This window comes from Megascapheus bottae, chromosome 1 (genome assembly GCF_031878675.1).
Source record: "Megascapheus bottae isolate mThoBot1 chromosome 1, mThoBot2.hap1, whole genome shotgun sequence".
In the NCBI taxonomy this organism is placed as follows: Eukaryota; Metazoa; Chordata; class Mammalia; order Rodentia; family Geomyidae; genus Megascapheus; species Megascapheus bottae.
In genome coordinates, this window is record NC_143509.1 from 73,278,257 (window position 1) to 73,300,466 (window position 22,210).

Consider the following 22,210-nt stretch of genomic DNA (forward strand, 5'->3'; position numbering starts at 1 on the left):
TTTGTCAAATGCCTTCTCCGCGTCCAGAGAAATTATCATATGATTCTTATCCTTAGCTCTATTGATGTGATGTATTACATTGATTGATTTGCGAATGTTAAACCAGCCTTGCATCTGTGGGATGAAGCCTACTTGATCATAGTGTATGATTTTTTAAATTTGTTTCCGGATTCTGTTGGCCAATATTTTATTGAGGAGTTTTGCGTCTGTGTTCATTAGAGAGATAGGTCTGTAGTTTTCTTTTTTTGTTTGGTCTTTCCCTGGTTTGGGGTGAGAGTAATATTAGCTTCATAAAATGAGTTTGGTATTGCTCCTTCTGTTTCTATTTCTCGGAAGAGTTTCAAGAGTATAGGTGTTATTTCATCTGTAAATATCTTGTAGAATTCCGCAGTGAATCCATCTGGACCTGGGCTCTTTTTGGTTGGCATTTCCCTAATTGCTTCCACAATTTTATTGTAAGAGATTGGTTTGTTCAATTTGTTTACCTCATCATTGTTCAGTGTGGGTAGCCTATATTTATTTAAGAAATCATCCATTTCTACTAGATTTTCTTGTTTCTTTGAATATAGGTCCTGGTAGTACCTATTCATTATTGACTGAATTTCTTGGGAATCACTTGTAATTGTTCCTGTGGGGTCTCTAATCTTGTTTATTTGAGTCTCTATTTTCCTTTTTTTGATTAATCTTGCCAGGGGTCTGTCTATTTTGTTGACTCTTTCAAAGAACCAACTTTTTGATTTATCAATTTTGTGTATAGTAGATCTTATTTCAATCTCTGATATTTCTGATTTTATTTTTGTTATTTCTGTCCTTCTAGCTGTTTTAGAATTAACTTTTTCTTGTTTCAGTTTTTTTTAGGTTATTTACATGCTCTTCTTCTGTCTTTTTAATATGCACTCCTAGTGCGATAAATTTGCCTCTTAGAACTGCCTTTGCTGTGTCCCATAAGTTCCTTTGTGATGTTTCTTGATTGTCATTACATTCAAGGAAATTTTTAATTTCATTTCTGATCTGATCTGTTACCCAGGAGTTATTCAGAAGTGTGTTGTTCAGTTTTCAAGTGATTGAATGTTTTTGACTTTGACTGCATTGTTCAGAATTAGTCTGACTCCACTGTGGTCTGATAGAATGCATGGGATTATATCAGTCCTCTTGTATCTGCTTAAGTTTTCTGTATGAACTATTATATGATCTATTTTGGAGCGTGTTCCATGTGCTGCCGAGAAAAATGTAAAAAGTTTCTCCGTTGGTTGGAAGACTCTGTGTATATCTGTTAAGCCCAGCTGGGCTATAGTGTCATTTAAGTCGATGGTATCTTTGCTTAACTTTTGTTGAGTTGACCTGTCATTTGTTGAGAGTGGTGTATTGAGGTCTCCCACTATGATTGTGTTTGAGTCTATCCTGTTCTGTAATTCTAAGAGAGTTTGTTTGATGAATTTGGGTGCTCCCGTGTTGGGGGAGTAAATGTTTATAACTGTAATATTATGGGCATGGATTGTACCCTTTTACTAATATGAAATGGCCGTCTCTATCTTTATGTACTGATTTTACTGAGAAGTTAATTTTGTCGGAGATTAAGATTGCTACTTATGCTTTTTTGCTTGGTGCATTGGAGTGGAAAATTCATTTCCATCCTTTCACTTGGAATTTGTTTCTGTCTTTGGCAGTGAGGTGGGTCTCTTGGAGGCAACATATGGATGGGTGGGTTTCTTAATCCAGTCTGCTGCTCTGTGTCTTTTGATTGGATTGTTCATCCTGTTCACATTTAGGGAAATTATAGAGAAGTGGTCAGTGTCCATTGTCATTATTTATTTTTACTTCTAAGGTTCTTTCTCTCTCTTTTCCCCCTTTTGTGTTTAGTGAATTATTGATCTTCGCTTCATGATGGGGGTTCTTGATGTTCTACAATTTGTTCTCGATTAATTAATATTTTTTGTAACGCTGGTTTAGTGTGCACGTATTCATAAAGCTTCTCTTTGGAGTGAAATATTCTGGTTTCTCCCTCAAATGTAAATGCTAGTTTTGCTGGTTATATCAGTCTGGGTTGGCAGTTGTTGGTCTTCAGGACATTAATGATGTTTTTCCAAGCTTTTCTTGCATTTAGAGTTTGCGTGGAAAGATCTGCTGTGATTCGAATTTTTTTCCCATTGTAGTATAGCTCTTTCTTTGTTTTTGCAGCATTTAAGATCAATTCCTTGGTATTCGGGTTAGTGTCTTTACTATGATTGCTTAGATGAGTTCCTTCTAGGATCTTGCCTGTTTGGAGTCCTGAAACCTTCACTAATGTGAGTATTTTCCCTTTTGAGGTTGGGGAAGTTCTCTGCTATGATTTTGGTGAATAGGGGTTGTATTCCTTTGTCCTGAAATTCTGCGCCCTCCTCAATCCCTGTTATACGAAGATTAGACTTCTTTGCTGCATCTGCCAGTTCCTGGAGTTCTCTCTGGTGGATTCTGACTGATTTTTCCAAGGTGGCGAGTCTCTGTTCCAGCTCTTGTGTTTTATCTTCCATTCCTGATGTTCTATTCTCCATCTCAGTCAATCTGCTGCTTAATGCCTCCATTTTTGCTTGAAGTGTGGACACTGAGCTGATCATGTCTGCTCTGAGGGTATTGAACTTTTCTTCCACTTCTCTTTTGAATTCGAAGAGTTCCTTGGAAATTTCTTGCTTTTGTTTTTGAAATTCAGCCTTCATTTCCAAAATCAGCTCCTTGATTTGAGTCATATTTCGTGTCTCTTCAGGTGTCATTTCTTGGGATGGTGACATCTCTATCGTCCCTTCGCTCTTGTTTCCCTTTGGGCTTTGTGTGGGACTTTGATTATTTATGTATGTCGTAATTCGTCTTTGTGCTCTTCTAGGCATGGAGAACTCTTGTTGTAGTTCCCTCTGTGGTCGATAGGTGGCGGTCTTTACTTGGATTGGGACCTGTGGTTCTGGGAATATGTGAATACCTGTGGTTTTCAGCCAAATTGATTCCTCTGCTGACTAGGTCAGTTTGCAGTTTTTGCAGGTGTTCGGCCTGTTCCCAGAGGCTGTGTGCTGCTCCACGACTAGCTCTCAGCCCAACTAGTGGCCTCACAGTGGGCCGTGGCTTGGGTCTGTGCGCTTCAGTCCCAGCGGGCTGGGCGGATGGTTGGTTTTCCTGCGCTGCTTCCAGGGGCGGCCCCCGGCCAAGGGTCTGGAGTTTGGGAGTTTCCAGGGACTCTCAGGTAGGCCAGCTGGTATCCTCTCTGTTCCCAGGGGTGGGGCCCAGCCGAGGACATGGGCTCCAAGGGCGGATCCGGGCCTTTCTGATTCTCAGAAGGCGAGCTCAGCTACTGGTCGGCCCTTCAGTTCCCTGCTGTGTTTCCACTGCTTTGGCCAGGAATCTGTGACTGTAGGGGGGCCCCTCGGTGCTGTCTTGCTCAGGATTCCCAGCTGGAAGGTGCCCGGCTTAAGATTTGAGTGGGACAGATGCTGGTTCCCAGACTCACGTGCACCCCATCCGCTGTTGGAGGGCAGGGTCTCAGCGCCCGCCACTCTCCAGACCCAGTGGCCTGAGAGAGGAACCTATTGGGCTGGTGGGAGCTGGGACACCTCTGCCTCCCCTGATGGGGTGCTGGGTTTTAGCGCCTGCCCACCTGTCAGTCTCCAGTCCTCCAGTCCGAGGCCTGGGGGAGGAGGCTGTTGGGTGGGTGGGAGCTGGGACAACTCCGCCTCCCTTGGTGGGGTGCTGGGTGTTAGCGCTGCCCGCCTGTCAGTCTCCAATCAATGGCCTGGGGGAGGGGGCTGTTGAGGGAAGGGACCGGATTCTAAATTCCTTGCTCCCCTGCTCCTGCCGGTCTTTCTCGGGCGGGGTGGAGGGGTCTGAGTTAAGTTCTATAGCTTGGCACCAGCTCTGCTTTCCCGATGGGCTTGGGGACCCGCTGGGCTACTCCTCTGTGTTTGGCTGTGGGCTGTTCCCCGGTGTTGGAGAATCGTTCACTCCCCTCGGATCTGCACCACTGCCTGTGGTCTGTGTCTGGGTTTTGCTGCTTGCTGTTCTGGTCTGCACTGTTTCCTGCATCTGCTTCTGCCGCTCGCTGCTGTGGCAGGGCTGCCCAGCCCGGCGCCCTCCGCAGGCCACTGCTTTTCCCCGGCACGTAGTCGGCGGGGAATACGGGAGGGGTCCTCGAGTTCCGAATTCTTTGAGAAAGTTGGATGTGAGCTTTATCTGGATTTATTTTCCGGTTTGAGTCCTTCTCTGTTACTTCTTGAGTTTGTTGTTGTGGATTTCTTAAGGTAGTTGGCTCGTGGGACTCCCTGGTTCTCTCTTTTCGTGGGAGAGAGCTAGGCAGCGTCCCTATTGTCTTGGCGCCATCTTCCATCTCCACCAATAGTGCTTTTTAAAAGTTTCTTTTAATATCTGTAAGTAGTTAATGGTAACAAAAGTTACCATTTAGCCTTTGTTTATGAATATCTTGATCAATGTCACCCCTTTCAACATTCTTACCCACCCCTCCTCTACTCACCCCTTCCCTCTTCTTAATTTTGTAGGATTCTACATCGAATACTTGACTGCATTTTTCCCCTCTTTGCCTCTTCATTTGTCAGTCTCTCTCTCTCCTTGACAGTGCCCACACCTTCCAAGTACTCACTCCCTGGCGTTTATCTTGTTTTGCATGCTTCAGAAGAGTGTATACACGTTAAGACCTTTAGCAGGTACAACCACCAATGATGTCCCTACAGGGAACACAGTCGTGTAAGTTAAATCTAGGATGCAATTTTCCTACAGATCTTCCCAACTAGAAAACACACAGACACACATTTTCTCCCAGATAAGAAAAGTAAGGGGGGGAGTGGGGGAGAACCAGTAGCAAATACACATTTGTGAATGCTACAGCTTTTTTATGTAATAAAACTCAGATGAGAAGGCTGAAGGTAGTTGGGGAAGATGGTTACAAGTTGGAAAGTTCTTAGAGAAGGATAGATCTTTGAGCTGATGAGTGAGTGCATGAAGCAACAGTGGTGCTTTACACCAGGCAACATCCCACCTCTATCAGAGGTATCTGTATCCCTACAGATACAGGTCTCCTACAATGCAGGTATATGCTTGTCTCCGGAGTTACCAAAATTAGAAAGTCTGAGGATGAGTCTCAGCCATTTGTGTTTAACCTGCCCTCCAGATGGTTCTTTTCTTAAAGTTTTAAATTTAATTTTACTGTTATTAGAAAGATGATGTGCAGAGGGGCTATAGTTACATAAATCAGGTGATGAGTACATTTCTTTGTGAAATGTTGCCTCTTCCCTGTTTTCTCTCAGTTTTTCTCCCCTGACCCCTCCCATAGAAGTCGTAGAGTTTGTTCATTTTCAACATAGTGTCTATTGAATCCCACTGCTGCAGTTGTTTACCATTTTGCCTACCCTTTCTGTGTTCCGCCTGCCCTCCCACAAACAGGTAAACTTACATATAAGACAAAAAGTTCCTATTTAAAAAAACAGTGAAAAGGAAGGAAAATAATATAAAATCTCTTGTTTCCATTTCTTGGAATTCATTTTGATAAACATCATTTTATATGATCATATGCTCATAACTGTTGAGCCTTTATGATCCTCTCCTGATAATATCTTCTTTGGTCTTGCTGTGTGAATGTCTAGAGTCCTGTATAATTTATCATGTCCAAGCATATTTTTTAAACCATCTAGTGTGTTTACTAATGGTGGGGGCAGCCGAGGAAAACAAATATAACATCTCCATTGGCAAAACAAATAGGAAAATTAGGTTTATTTTCTTATATGCTGGCTGTTCATTCAGCCTTAAACTCAATAGAAGTATCTGGCACTATGCATATGCTAAGAACATGCCAAATACTAAAACATGATTTCGAATGATACATAAAATCACACATTTATTTAAGTATTATTATATTAGCTTCATTCAAAAATTTGTAACTAGACAAACAATCAAAAATTTTAAGTTTCAAGACATCATATTTTTAAAGTGTTTACTTTGGTTTTAAATACAAAGTGATTTTTAAATTTGAGAAATAGCTTATTTCCTCTTTTAAATATCATTATTTTGGTAGTACTAGGATTTGATCTCAAGGCCTTATGCTTGCTGAATTAATGCTCTACCACTTGAGCCCTGCCATCAATTCAGCTTTTTCTAGTTAATTAGAAGTGAGTCTCTTGGATTTTTTTTCTGTGTAGACTGGTTTCAAACTAGGATCCTTAGATCTCAGTTTCTTTATTAGGAATACAGGTATAAGCCACTGGTGCTTAGTCCTAAACATAAAAATTTGAGAGATATTTTAAACACAATAAAGTGCACAGAACTTCTATGTATATTTTGAGTAGTGATAAATGTATAAAACCATATATTTTATAGTATCAAGAAAATGAATACTTTATCACCTTACTAAGTATTACTTAACTACTGACTTGAATTTTCTCACCAAAGATTTGTTTTGCCTCCTCCAGAATTACACATAAGTGGAATTACATTGTAAGGGTTTCAGGATATTCTTTAATTCAATCTGGTTTTGAACTTCATTCATAGCATTTCAGGTATCAATGGTTGGTTCTATTTTTATTATTATTTTATTTTTGAATAGTGTTTTTTCTGAATCTTTTGATCCATCCTCCTACTTATTTTTAAAATTCATATTGATTTAATAAACATGATTGTGTAGTCTTTTATGGCTATATGTTTTAATTTTCTCTCAGGTAAATAGCTAGAATTAGATAGGTTCCAGGGAAGGTTGGATCTAACTTTTTTATTGTAATGTTATATTCACCAGATACAATTAAATTCACCAGATAGTAGGTGTATTACTTCTATTACTTCTCACACATTGATACCCCTTCTCATGTTTTTGTCCCTACTTCTTTCCCCATCCCCTCCCAATCATCTTGTTTCCCCCTTCCCTTTCCTATTTCAAATAATCAAATAAACATATATACAATATGCCAGGTGACAAAGTCAGATACAGTAACAATATGAGATTTTTTTTTGTCTAGTGTTCTTGCCTGCATTTCTGCAAGCAATCTATCAGAGTTCTAGTTGCTCCACGTCTTCACCAGCATCTGTGACATCATGGTAGCTGTCTAGTACCAAAGTATTTCCTTGTAGTTTTCCCATGCATTTCCCTTGCACTGAGGAGAGTGAGTACTTGTTCAGGTATTCTTTGGCTATCTGTATATTTTTGTAGTGAGTTTTGCTTTTGTTAAATTGAGTTAAAAAGCAAGGACTTTAAAAATGTTCATAAGTTTCCAAAAGTACCTTTCATATGACTTCAATTAAGGAATAACATTTTTCTTTATATGTACATAGTTCTCAAGGGATTACATACTTGGATAAAAGCATGTTGAAGGTATTTCCAAAACTCCTTTAAAATTATTTTTGAGAAGTTTCAAGGAATTTGAAATATTCACTATTTCACCCACCACTAAGCCCATGACTTATTTTGCTTGGAAAATGGACTCTTAGAAGTGTGCTTTTCTTTTTTTTTTTTTGCCATAATTCCAGTTCTAGTGGATCTGTCCAAGATGTCAATACTGAGAAAGTAAATACTTAATGGGTTGCCTTTTTCCTCTTTTCATTTTAAAAGTTCTTCTATAAAAAAAGGAAAGAAGAAAAAGAGAGAGGGAGGGAGCACCCAAAAAAGGTGAGGAAATTTGATTTTTCAGCAAAATGCAGCTTATTTTAATGCTTGAGATGAGTAGTTTCAGCAACTCCATTACAATAATGTAATTCATAGATTATCTGGATAGTGTTTCCACTGTCTCCATGAAGACTCTTACCATGAAATAACTTATAAGATGTATGGTTCTGATTCAAAAGTGGCCTTGGTTTGGCAGTACCAGGAAGCAGAGAACATAAAGAAAGCAAGGAAAATTATCATCGGTATTTCACTCTAAGCCCTTCCTCCACAGACTACCTAATCATTGTACCCTGCCGCTTACGGATAGATGCCTTTCCCCTGCTCTTCACATAAAATAAATGAATTGATGCATACCAAATCACAATCTGCATAATGACTAATTCCACTTTGTGTGAAGTTCTTGAAAGATGTGGTAAATTTCATGCCAAGAAATTTGCTCAAACCTAATGGAGTGAGAGAACCAAGATACTCTGAGACAGAAACAGAATATGACAGAAACAAAATAATGCAAACAACAGTTAATGCAGTTACAATATTCAATGAAACTAGGAAAAGTGAAGGGGTAAGTGGAGTTGGGAGAGATGGGGAGAAAGGCTAAAGGGCTGATAAAGATCAAGATGCAATGTATTCATAAATTGACATGTTGAAGTATAACCTCTTTTAAAACTATGTAAGGATAATAAACACAGTTTTAAAAGAGAAGGGTTGACCAATCACAGTGAAACAGGAACATTTGGAGAACTTGTGGTATCCATTTCCTCATGCTTTTTTCTCCACAAGTTAGCACACATTATAAAGAACTGGCATTTAAACCTTTTGTCAGGCTTGAAAAATATTAATAGTCCTTATTTAAAAATACAATAAATATAGAACATATTTTTAAAGCACCCAAATAAATCAACCAGAAGTGTAAATATGTGTAATTAGAAGCAGACTTGGAGAAATCTGTCCTCATATGTTCATGGAGACTTTTTTTCCCCAGAATTTAGACTAACCAGTAGGCTGAAATAACCAAAAATAAGCTAATGGAAAATCGGAAGATTAATGTAGCTTAAGTTCTCTTCCAGAAAAGTAGAACTGTGGCTTGAGTAGTACAACCCTGGGCTTAAGCAAAAGAGCTGAGGGACAGTGTATAGGCCCTGAGTTCAAGCTCCATGACCAAAAAATAAAGTTTTCTTCAAAGGGTTTGGAGCCATGGCTCAGGTAGTAGAAGACTCACCAAGCAAAAGTGTTAGATGCTGCGTTTGGATTCTGGTCTCCAAAAAATAGTGTTCTTTGAAGAACATCTTACAAAGTCACTGGAAGAATACATTTGTCTTGCTATAGAAATACCAAGGGGTATCATTTTAAAATGCTGAACTGTAATATCCAGAATCTTCAATGAAGTTTGATTTATAAAATTGTTTCCCATTGGTTTATAGAAGACTCCTTTTTCTGTAGAAATAATGCACTGGAAAAGTTGCTCATCTGTGTTTTGACTTTGGACTTTCCATAGCAAAATCTGAAGGAGTAAGTCTCCAGTGAAACAATCTCTATTTTTAAATTTTTTTCTGTTTTAACCTTGGAAATATTAATGGATGCTACTAGGGCTTTGTAGCACATTTCTATTTTTTTCATATATTTTTTATTGCAATTAATAGAAGGGTTACATTATATTCACCAGATAGAAGGTGCATCACTTCACAAATATTGATAACCTTTCTCATGTCCTGTTTCCCATTTCCCTCCCATCTCCCCCTCACAACTTGATTTCCCCCTTCCCTCTCCTATTTCAAATGACCAATTAAGCATGTATAAAATATATATGATAACAAGGTAAAATACTGTAACAATATGAGATAACCAAGGGACAGGAAAAGAGATGAGAGATAACATAGTACATCAAGGACAACAATCACTCATTATATGGCTTTTGTTTCTATATCCTAGAGGTCTTTACATTTAGCATCATACTATATGGCCTTATGTATCTAGATTTTGTTCTATTATGAATCTCTGCTAGGAGAGCCCAAGGTTTCTACTGATTATGACAAATGAGGGAAACCATTGAGCCTAAGTTCCTTTGAGTCTGGCTTACTTCACTTAATGTGATTTTTTCTAAGTCTTTCCATTTCCTTACAAATGGGGCGATGTTGGTCTTTCTGACAGCAGCATAGAATTCCCTTGTGTATAAATCACATCTTGTTGATCCACTCATCAACTGAGGGACATCTGGGTTGGTTCCATATCTTTGCTATGGTATATAGTGCTGCAATGAACATCGTTGTGCTAGTGGATTTAGTATGCACTTGTTTCTGGATGATTGGGTAAATGCCAAGTAGTGGAATTGCTGGGTCATAGGGGAGCTCTGTTTAGTCTTTTGAGGAACTGCCATACTGCTTTCCATACTGGTTGGACAAGTTTGCACTCCCACCAACACTGTAGTAGTGATCCCTGCTGGCCACATCCCCACCAGCAACTCTTGTTATTAGATTTCTTGAACCTGGCCATTCTAATTGGAGTGAGATGGAATCTTAGAATTGTTTGATTTACATTTCTTTTATGACAAGAGATGTCAAGCATTTCTCCATGTGTCTATAGGCCATTTTAATTTCTTCTTTAGAGAATACTCTCTTTAAGTCTTTGGTCCATCTTTTAATGGGATGGTTGTTTCTTTAGAGATTAATTTTGGAGTGATTCAATTTTTTGAGCTGTTGATATATTTTAGATATGAGGCCTTTGTCTGTTGTATGGTTAGTGAAGATCTACTCCCTCTCTGTAGGCTTTCTAGTTATCTAGCTATCTAGATATGTCTTTTGCCATACAGAAGCTCTGCAGTTTAATACAGTCCCACTTATCCAGCCTTTCTCTGATTTGTTGTGTTTCTTGGTCCTTATTAAGAAAGAAACTTTCTTAAACATTTCTATTTTTATGTGCATGTGATCTGTATAGATCTCCTGTGTGTTACACCCTTTTCTGAGTACATATTGATTCATTTGATATTTCTATAAATAACAGCCTTTAGAAGGAAGAATGTACACATTTGTCCTGAACATACCCAAGGTCAAAAGAATGGTTTCCAAATTGGCCCAGGTTAATGGTAAATGTTTTTAACCATCAATTTATTTCACCATTAATAACTTATGATTTTTCTTTCAGGATTTCCAACTTGTTAAAGTTTCGGGATTGCTTTATTCCTTGCTTCTTTGCCAGCTTATTAAAGCTTTCTAATTTGTTTAGAAATCATTTTCATGTCTTTGTCACACATTTATAGTATGTTTATTTATTATTCATGTAGAAAGAGAGGCTCTCATTTTGAGCAAGAACAGTTTCTTGCTTTTTAGTCTTTTTATAATTCTTCCAATTTGTTTTTAAAAGAAGACATTTTCACTGCTTGTGAATTCTTTTTATTTACCACGATGCTTTGTTTCTCATTTGATTTTCAGTGTGAATTGTAAGTTCTCTAAGGGCAGAACCATGTGTATCTTTCCCACAAGCTTCCTACTCCTTAATTAAGATGTAAGCTATTCAGTTGTTCCTATCAAGATAGGTAAAAAGAGAATCTCTTTTTCCCATTGGTTTATAGAATACTCCTTTATCTGTAGAAATAATGCACCGGAAAAGTTGCTAATTTGTGTTTTGACTTTGGACTTTCTATAGCAAAATTTGAAGCAGTAAGTCTCCAGTGAAACAAGCTCTATTTTTTTTATTTTTTTCTTCTTTAACCTTGGGGCATATTTCTAATTTATTTGCATAGTAGCCAGCTACTATGTTTGCTTTTTTATTTTTCATGAAACAGCATCTCACTATTCAACCCATATTGGCCTTGAACTCTTGAGACTCTTCAGTCTCCTGAGTGCTGGGATTACAAACTTGTGTCACTCTGTCCAGCTTCCTTGAAAGACTTGTTGCTTATTTGTGCAGTTGTGCCCAAATTTAATTGTTTACAGAAAATGATGCAACCAGCATTTGATCTGTGATTGTCCTCAGATAATGAGATTGTGACTCTTTGTTGTGGTAAATACAAAATAAATAATAAATATATAGGTAAAGAATCTTAAGCAATGTTTCTCCATTCTGAATTATTTTATGTACCTTTCCATTTGTTTTCCAAGAGCCAATGTTGAAAGAGATCTTAATATAAACAAAACTATTTAAATTTGTGAAACAGCAATCTGACTGTCAGTATTTGGGCACTTCTCAGGCTCTCTTCTATATTAATTCTGCTTTACTCAGGATTTATTACACAGATAAGCTAAAATAAAAAATTTTTAAGGTCTCCACAAATGTTTAACACAGACACATTGTATTTTGCTTCAACTCGGGTTGTATAGGAATGGTGCATTTTGGTAAGTAAAACCTAATATCTCATTGTAAAACTATTAGCTTAAGTCAACATATTTTGGTGATTGAAAGATTGGACATTTGGAGCACTTATATTCTAACTTCAAAATGACAAAATAAGAAACTAAATGTTTATCCTGTTCATTTCATAAGTCTTTATGGATTATTTGCTGTGTACTAGGTGATAATGTATTGTTTATTACACATAAGGCTATCCTTTGTTCTAAATCAAGGATAATTTATCCCCTTAATTCTAGTATAATTAGAAGTAGCTTAGAAGTAATGCACCTTCTATCTGGAAAATATGTAACTTCTATTAATTACAATACTTTTTTTACCTAGCTTATACTCTCTAATCAATTTAGACAATGTTACTTAGTCCAACCCTGACCAAAAGAGAGGAGAAGAGCTAGATGCTCTTAAACTTCACAAATTTGGTAGGAAAGGTATGAATGTGCTGTTTAAAGTTGAAAGAGAAGATGCTTGCAGCCTGATTTTCTCGTATGTACTTAAGTTTTGGATTTTTAGAAAGCATAAGACATTGTTGTCCTGTTTTATTCAGAGAAAGATGATATGAAATCAAGTAGACTGGAAAGCCTTGAATTCTGTTAGCAATGGAATCCTAATTATTCAAGCAATTAAATTAGTCATCAGAAACATAACTGTACAAGAGAAGCATAATTGTGGTAGGCCAGCTGGTCTGATTTTAGCTTCTCAGCATTTCATAAAGTCCTGTAAGAGCCAAGATGGGAGTAAGCAAACAAAATCCAGAAATTCCATGTAGTATTCTTGTCAAAAATGCATTTTATAAATCACTGTTGATACTTTGATCCACAAGACACAAAGGACTTGTATCTTATAACATTTTTTTCCAGTAGCTATTAGTAATTTGTCTGCAACAGACTCCTGTGTCTATTCTTTCTGCCTTCTGCTATTTGGGAATGGCGATTGAAGCTCTGAGAGCAACTTTTATTTAATGAAAGAAACAAGCTAACGAATGTATGCCTTTTAGGTAATAAGGGAGGTGGAATATACAAATTGATTTCTTCTTTTTGTGCTTCTTAAACTATAGATTCCTGCTGACTTCATGGGCATGTAATTTGTGAATTCTCCTTACCTAGAAGGGCCAAGATTTGACTTTATGCCTTGCTATCATTGCCTTAAAATTCTTAATAAGTTTAAAGTGAAGGTTCCACGTTTTCATTTTGCTCTGAACTCTATGAGTTGTGTTCAGCCCTGGTCTCCATGTCCACAAATGTGGAGCAATTGTAGAACATGTAATAAGTAGAATTGGTTAAGAAGTACTTGTGTTTGCAGAAAAAGGAAAACATGAAAATGAAATTATTTCTTAGAGCTCAATAAATGTCTTTAGCACTAATAAATGAGTAACTTTTAAAACTTTAATCTGTTTAAATTTGATGGGGTAAGGGGTAAAGAGGCATAATAAATGTTAGAGAAAATAAGATATAGCACTTTTATAAAATTTCTGAGGGGAAAAATAGTCAAGATATTAATCTATAAGGACCTTACGTAACTCTTAGGTTCCAACCTAGTATAACTAGAAAATGTCATTACGGAAAAAATCAAATCTGAGGCCAGGCATAGCCTGTAAACCTAGCTCCTCTGGAGGCTGAGAGCTGAAGATTGCAATTCAAAGCCAGCCTGGGCCCAAAAGTCCCGTGAGAAGTACCAGAAAACCCAAAGTGGTTCTGTAACTCAAGGAGTAGAGTGCTAGCCTTGAGCTTAAGGGACAGCCTCCAGTCCCAGAGTTCAAGCCCCACAACCAACAACAACAAAAATCTAATAGTCAATATTCTTGTTCCTCAGAACATTGTTTATATCAATGTCAACAACAAAGAAATAGTGAACTAAGCTTCTGAACATCTTTATTTGAAACATCATGCAGTCATGAAACATTCTATATCTAGAGAATAGTTTTGCCATTTATTTATTCAGTAAGCTAATGGTAACTAAGTATTTTATATCGGAATTTATTCTAGATGTTGGGGTTATAACAATGAACAATGACAAAAATAAAATAGTGTACTGAATGTAGGCAGCTCTCAGCATTATCCATGAAACTATTGTTTTGCTCAATTTTTGTAAAATATTTGTTTAAAAGCAGATAAAATTTAATGGCATTGATACTGTTTTCTTTTTTATTGTTGTTGTGTAGTTGATAAACAAAGGAATTATAGTTACATGAACCAGGTAATGAACAATTCTTTTCAAACCATGTCTCCCCTTCCCTCGCTCTCTCCCAGTTTTCCCCCCCTCCCTACCCAGAAGCTATCCAGATCATTTTCCATAATGTCTAGTGAGTCTCATTGTTCTATTTAATCACCCCGTTCCACCTTTTTGTGCTCTCCTTTGTCTTCCCAAATACAAACAAACTACAAACAATATAAAAAAAAACCGAAACAGCAGCAATGGCAACTAAAAAAATGTCCTTTGTTTCCTTTTCATGGAGTTCATTTCCTAGAATATTATTTTGTTTTATTATTTTTAGAATATTATTTTATATGATCTTCGGCATGAAGCTGTTGAGTCTTTGTCAGCCACTCCTATGCATCTCCTCCTTTGGCCTCAGTGTGTGAACATCTAGAGTCCTGTCTAATTTATCCTGCCCCACTGTGAGTGCATGGGTGTGCATGTGTGTATCATCCAGTGTGCTTACTTATAGATTTATAGGCACATTCTAGTGACCACAAATGCGGGAAATCATACAGCCTATGTTTCTTGTTGACACCATTTTGGTACCATTTGTCTTTCCACCTGCTGGTAGAAGCCAAAACACTATCTTTAAGTGTTGTATTCTTCCACAATTTATCTTTTCATAATGCTATATATAATGATATGGTAGCCTTTTGTGTGACTGTTTTCTTATGTCTGTGATGATGTGAAATTGTAGACTTTATTCTACAACTTGCCATTTTTATTCAATAGGCTGTGATTTTTGTGTATCCTGACCCATGCCGGCCTCATTACTGTGCAGAGTGCTCATGGAAGCCCCTTTCCCTTTGGCCACAGCTAGTGATAGAAGTCATTAGCTGGGTGTTGCTAGGCAATTAAGTAATTGTTCTGAAGTTCAGTTTTTACATTTATAGGGTTAATGTTGACTAACCACTCCAGATACTTGACAGTTCGATGAGATAATACAGGTAAACATAACAATAGTGGTGGAGATGATCTTACTTTGACATCAATATCTGAATATCATGAAGCCCTAAGGAAATACATAAATTATCTTAAATTTCTATTATATTTACATTTTGTTTGTTCTATTGTTTATTTTACATTATTATATTTGTGTTATGTTTTGTAATTGCACCCTTAGCTTGACTATTGATACTGACTTTTGGTAATAATAAGTATATTTTAATATTAAAGAGAAATCCATAACTGGACACTAGTGGTTCATATTTGTAATCCCTCCCTACCCAGGAGGATGAAATCTGTGGATTATAGTTCAAAGCCAGTCAGAGCAGGAAACTCCAAGAGATTCTTATCTCTAATTAACTACCAAAAAGAAAAGGCTGGGAAGTGGAGCTCAAGTGGTAGAGGGCTAGCCTTGTGCACCAAAGCTCAAGAATAGCACCTAGGCTCTGAGTTCAAGCTCTAGGACCAGGACCAAAAAAGAAAGAAAGAAAGAAAACAAAAGAAAAGATTCCTTGATGTAAATTTTTATGTTCAGCTTTTACAAAATTGAACAATATTACTTTCTAAGCACCTTTTAAGGGATGAAAGGGCTTGAAGGGGCTAATGTGCATGAAATTACCAAATTATGATATTTATGTATTTATAAAATGACACCTATGTTCTTCTCTGTATATATATATATATATATATGGGAAAGTATCTAGTATGTTTCAACGTTCATATTTCAAAGTAACAAGTAATGGAACTGTGGATGCAAAAAAAAACCTGTCATACTTACAGTGCTGCTAGAAGGACCCTCAACCTGCAATGAAAACTGTAAGTACACATGAAGTCATCTTTTTGAGTTCCCTTCAAATGTTTTGAAAAATCTGAAAGGTTGAGTGTTACATACATACATACATACATACATATATACATACATACATGTTCTTCTATGATGAACTTAAGAAATTTGAAATCATATTCTGAATCTCTCTGTGTTTTAATGTCTTTGTTGTTCAACAGGTTGTACACAATTCGCTACAGAGAAAAGGATAAAGAAAAAAAGTGGGTTTTTCAACTCTGTCCAGCCACGGAGACAATTGTGGAAAATCTAAAGCCCAACACAGTTTATGAATTTGGAGTAAAAGACAACATGGAAGGTGGACTTTGGAGTAAGATTTTCAATCACAAGACGGTTGTTGGAAGTAAGTATGGGGAACTCTTCATTTAGTAAGCCATTTGTAATTGTTTTCTTTTTCCTAAATTATCAATTTTTAGTTTATTAATTGTATACTATGCAGTGAATTAATTCACATGTCTAGTATTTGACAAAATGTAATCAGAATTTAAGCAATAATATTTCAGAATCTTAAAACAAGTTGGTCTTAAAAACAGGTGATAGACAGATTGGGCTCCATAATGCAAGAGGAAAAGAAGATTGATGCCATTACTTAGACTGATCCTTCACTTTTACAAATGACTCCCCCTAGTCTTCAGTTTGGGTTCCATCCAATCAATCTTCAGCTTTAGTTCCATCGGTCAAAGATGAAAATGTGTTGGTCAAGACAGCACAATGATATCAACAGAGTTCTTTGTAAATTAAATGTGGATTTCTGGTTTATGTCTTTCCCAACAACCTTAGTGGGACACTTTTTCTAAAATAATCTATTGCTCATGTTCAGTTCCCAGAGATTCAGCATCCAATACAGTAGGATAAAAGTCACACTTGTCCCAGAAGAAAGAGCACAGAATCCAAGTGTAAAGACAGCTACTCCTAGCAGGTCAAAGTTGGTCTGTGAGACTCTTATCTCCAAATTTACCACCAAAAAGCTAGAATGGCAGAATAGCTTTTGTGGCATAGTGCCATACATAAGTAAAGAAGCCAAGCAAGAGCACATGCCCCTGAGCTCCAGCATCTCAGTTCATATCACACACATGCACATATGAGTGCACGCACGCATGCACATACACACACACACACACAGGTACAACTGAGCTACAGAAGAGAACATCATATGAATAACTGGGAAATCTATTTGAAGAAAACTTACAATCAGTATGATAATGGGGCTAGAGTTTCAGCTCCATGTTGGAGGCTGTAATTAACATGCTTGAGACCTTAGGTCCAATCCCCAGCAGCAAAAAGAGGTTGGGGGGATAGGAGACTGGAAGCATTTCCTTGCTATGCATGTAAACTTCCTGTAGAAAACAATCTTAGTAATATTTCCTTTTTTTTCTCTCTTTTAAAATTTAATTTTTTTGAAAAACAATGAGTACTTTTTTTGTCAGTCGTGGGGCTACATTTCTTTTTTGAATAGTCTTACTTCTTCTTCAAAAAAAGCAGGTGATAGACATTGGATATCTTTATTAATCTTCACTGAAGTCACTAGTCACTGTAGTATTTTAAAGATAAACCCCTGAAAGCTGGGCGCCGGTAGCTCATGCTTGTAATCCTACCTACTCAGGAGGGTAAGATCTGAGGATCGTGGTTCAAAGCCAAGCTAGGCACGAAAGTCCTTGAGACGCTTATCTCCAACCACCAGAAAACTGGAAGTGGCAATGTGGCTCAAATGGTAGAGCTCCAGCCTTGAGCTCAGGGACAGCGCGCAGGCCCAGAGTTCAAGCTCCACAACTGACAGAAAGAAAGAAAGAAATCCCTGATAGATGACAAAAACAAAGAAAATGCTCAATAACAATGCTTTAAATATTCAGAATGGAAACTTAGAATAGTAAAAGTAGACACAAATACTTTAGAGGACCTTGAACTTTCTTCCAGTTACTGTTTTATTCAAACTTCAATGGAATTGATATTTGAAAGGCCAGCAATTAAAATAATGTGCTGAAGTTAGAAAGCATGAGTTGTAATTGTGTTCATGGTGATTAACTACAGTTGATTTATAAGCAAAAAGAGTGACAATAATGTCATTTCCCTTGTTTTATCAGGTAAAAACAAAGTAAATGGGAAAATCCAAAGTACCTATGACCAGGTCCACACAGTGGTATGTAATGCTTATTTTCAGGATTTTTAAAGATTGTATCTGAATTCTGTTTTTAAGTCTAGAAACAGTTCTATTTTGAGGCCTGAAATGGATTAACTAGTTGTTGTAGCTTTTGGGTAAAGTACATAATTGCTTAGAAACCAGTTTGTTTTTCTGGAAATACAGATGGAACCATGATTGATTCTAAAGCATTTCTGACATATTTGAAGCTTTGAGATTCTGAGGTTCAGTGTCGTTATTCAAATATTTGAGTAGTCTGGTTATTTTGAGGCTGAACTGAATTCTGTCTTGTGGATTGCTTTTTAATAGGACTGTTCAAGAGAGAATTTGATTGATACATGCCCTCAGTATGTTGCTGAAGTTCAAATCTTTGTTATATTCTCTATCAGTATGTACTTTAAAGCACCAACCATTTCAAAAATGAAGTAGCCATTGGTTTTTTAGCATGCTCAACCTCTGTTCATGGTTTTGTAACATGCCCAGCTTCTATAGACTGGGGATCTGTCTCACTTTATGGACTGGGAATCTGTTCTTAGGAAGCACTGTGTCACTATATTCTACCTACTACTATAAGGTCATTCTTTTTCTTTTTTTTTTTTTTGAGGGGGGACAGTCCTGGGCTTGAGCTCAGGGCCTGAGCCCTTGGACTTTCTCAAGGCTAGAGCTCTACCACTTGAGCCTCAGCACCACTTCTGGCTTTTTTTTCTATGTATATGGTACCAAGGAATCGAACCTGGGTCTTCGTGCATGCTGGGCAAGCACTCTACCACTAGGCCGAACTCCCTGCCTGGTCAGTCAAAGAATGTATTTCATATCACATCCTGAAGTTATAAAGTGGAAGGCATTCTGTTCCTGGGAAGGTAGGGAAGGCATTTGATGAGAGGGACAAGGGTTTTTGTTCCAGCCCTTGGTTCCCAAACATAGGAAATATCCAGCTCGGGAAATATTCCACAGTGAAGTAAATACAGAGATTCTTTTCATGGATAGAAATTTACTGTCTTCAGTGATTGTGCATGATGCATTTTCCTCTGTTGATAGATAAGTTGATTTTGCGAATGGGCTATTGTGAATAGTGAATATAGGAATGTAGGTGTCTTCTTGATCCTGTCCAATATCTGCATCCAGATGTCGACTCTCTGGTTTTGATGGTAGTTCTAGTTTTGGTGTTCTGAGGAACATGCATTTTCAATACTGGCTGTGCTAATTTACATTCTTAACATCTAAGCATAATTGTTTCCCTCTTATCTCTGTCATTTAAAATAATAGCCGTCCTAATTTACCCAATCGTCCAGAAACAAGGACATACTAAATCCACTAGCACAACGATGTTCATTGCAGCACTATTTAACACAGCAAAGATATGGAACCAACCCAGATGTCCCTCAGTTGATGAGTGGATCAACAAGATGTAGTATTTATTCACAATGGAATTCTATGCAGATGTCAGAAAGAATGACATCGCCCCATTTGTAAGAAAATGGAAAGACTTGGAAAAAAATCATATTAAGTGAAGTAAGCCAGACTCAAAGGAACATAGGCTCAATGGTTTCCCTCATTTGTCATAGTCAGTAGAAACCTTGGGCTCTCCTAGCAGAGATTTACAAAACTTAGATACATAAGGCCATATAGAATGATGCTAAATGAAAGGACCTCCAGGATATAGAAACAAAAGTCATATAATTGGTGATTGTTGTCTTTAATGTACTATGCTATCTCTCATGTCTTTTGCTGTCCCTTGGTTTTCTCACATTGTTACAATATTTCACCTGGTTATCTGATATATTTTATATATGTATATTTGGTTATTTGAAGTCGGATAGGGAAGGGAGGAAAACAAGATGAGGGGCGGGGGTGGAGGGAGGGTAATGGGGACCAAGACATGAGAAAGGGTATCAATGTATGTGAAGAAATGCACCTTCTATCTGGTGAATATAATGTAACCCTTCTATTAATTACAATAAAAATATATGGAAAAATAATAGCCATCCTAATTATAATGTGATGGTGGCCTCAATGTGATTTTGACTTACATTTTTTCAACAGCCAATGAAAGTGAGCATTTATAAAATAGGTGACCTTTTGAATTTCTTCTTTTGAAAAGTTTCTACTCATATCCTCTGCTCATTTTTCTGCTTTCTAAATTGGATTTTAAACATTCCTTATATATTCTAAATATTAATGCTTTGTCCAATGGATAATTTGAAATATTTTTCTTCACTTTGTAGGTTGTTAGCTCTGTCGACTATTCCCTTGCACAGAAGTGTCTTAGTTATGTATAATTCTTAGTTATGAATAATGCTTTTTTGTTTACTGATGCTTTTGGAAGTCTTGTGCAGAAAATTATGCAAAAATGTCTTGAAGTGTTACTCCTATATATTTTTCTAATATTACCATAGATTCAGGTCTTATGTTTAGGTTTGGAATTGGTTATCCAGTGTTCCTAACATACTTATTGAAGAAGCTATCCTTTCTTTGATGTATAATTTTAGCACCTTTGCCAAGAATAAGATGACTTTAACTACACTGAGTTGTTTCTAGGCAATGTATTTTGTTTCAGTGACTTAAAAATCATAGCATCTACTTTTTCATCATAAAATTAAAACCAAGCCGGGTGCGGTGGCTCACACCTGTAATCCTAGCTACTCAGGAGGCTGAGATCTGAGGATCAAGGCTCAAAGCCAGCCCAGACACAAAAAGACCTGAGACTCTTATCTCAATTAACTTCTAGAAAATGGGCAATGAGGCTTGGCTCAAGGGTACTGTGGTAGCCTTGAGCTATAAGGCTCAGGGACAGCGCCCAGGCTGAGTTTAAGCCCCATGACCCACAAAAATAAATAAATTAATTAAATTAAAATCATAATATATGTGCAATTTTTCTTGCTGTTTTCACTTAGTCTAATATAGCATAAGCATATTTCATATCATTAAAAGCTCTTCATAAATATAATTTTAACTGATGTACATTATGCAATCTAAATAACTTACTCAGTTTCTAGGTTGTAGATATTTAAGTTGTTTGAATTGTTTTAATTTAAGTGCTGTTACAGTGGACACATACAAAAAATCTTCACATTTCTTGTTGTTTCCTCAAAATACTTAGAAATATCTATTATCACTTTGTACTTTTAACATTTCCAGTGCTTCTTAATATGGATGCTCATCAAACTTCTTTCCAGAAAGGTGCTTAACATTTGCCAAAAATTTGTGTCTGAGTTTATCTTGCTTAAGTGTCCTCTGAAATCATTATGCATTTCTGGTTTAGGATAATATAATAGCTGAAATAGTCATTTTCATTTCCATTTCTCTGACTGCAGATAAAGTAATACTTTCTCACTTGTATTTTCTACTTACTGACCTGTAGGTGTAGTTATTTGTTTACTGAGCATTGCATTTAATTGAATAATTTCAAGGCTTTTTAGGTTAAAGGACAATGATGCTTTATGGTATCATCTAGACATATTTTTCTCACATTTTAAAAATTAAATTTGTTTATGAGAACATTTTAAATAGGCAAGTCTTAAAATTTGCTTTCAGTTATATTTTAGAAAACACTTCCATCTCCAGAAAACAGATAAACATATTCTGCTCCCTCGTCTGTAGTTTTAATTTTTGTATAATTAAATTTTTTTTTGCCAGTCCTGGGCTTGGGCTCAGGGCTTGAGCACTGTCTTTGGACTTTCTCAAGGCTAGCACTCTACCACTTGAGCCTCAGCACCACTTCCGGCTTTTTGCTATGTATGTGGAGTACCGAGGAATTGAACCCGGGTCTTTGTGCATGCTAGGCAAGCACTCTACCACTAGGCCAAACTCCCAGCTCTATAATTAAATTTTATATTATTTCTAAACAACAAATTGGCCTAGTACCATATATTGAATTGTAAATATTTCTTTTTTCTTTTCCTGGAGGTTGAGCTAAGGTACTGGCACTGACTGAGCTTTTGTGCTCAAGTCTAGAGCTCTACCACTTGAGTCATGGTTCCACTTCTGCCTTTTATGGTAGTTAATTGAAGATGGAATTCTTACAGACTTTCCTTCTCAGGCTTTGAACTGTAATTCTCAGATCTCAGCCTCCTGAGCAGCTAGGACAACAAACACCAGCCACCAGTGCCATGTTGTTTTTCTTGGA

At 37.0% G+C, this 22,210-nt stretch overlaps 1 protein-coding gene across 1 annotated transcript in view; it reads left to right on the forward strand.

The window, feature by feature from the left end:
• Positions 1 to 22,210, forward strand: part of Abi3bp (ABI family member 3 binding protein) — a 202,063-nt gene that overhangs the window by 69,298 nt on the left and 110,555 nt on the right. Inside the window, exons 5-6 of the mRNA XM_090347240.1 lie at positions 16,109 to 16,290; positions 18,029 to 18,084. Of these exons, the coding sequence (XP_090203366.1) occupies positions 16,109 to 16,290; positions 18,029 to 18,084 (238 nt within the window). The remainder of the gene's footprint in view (positions 1 to 16,108; positions 16,291 to 18,028; positions 18,085 to 22,210) is intronic.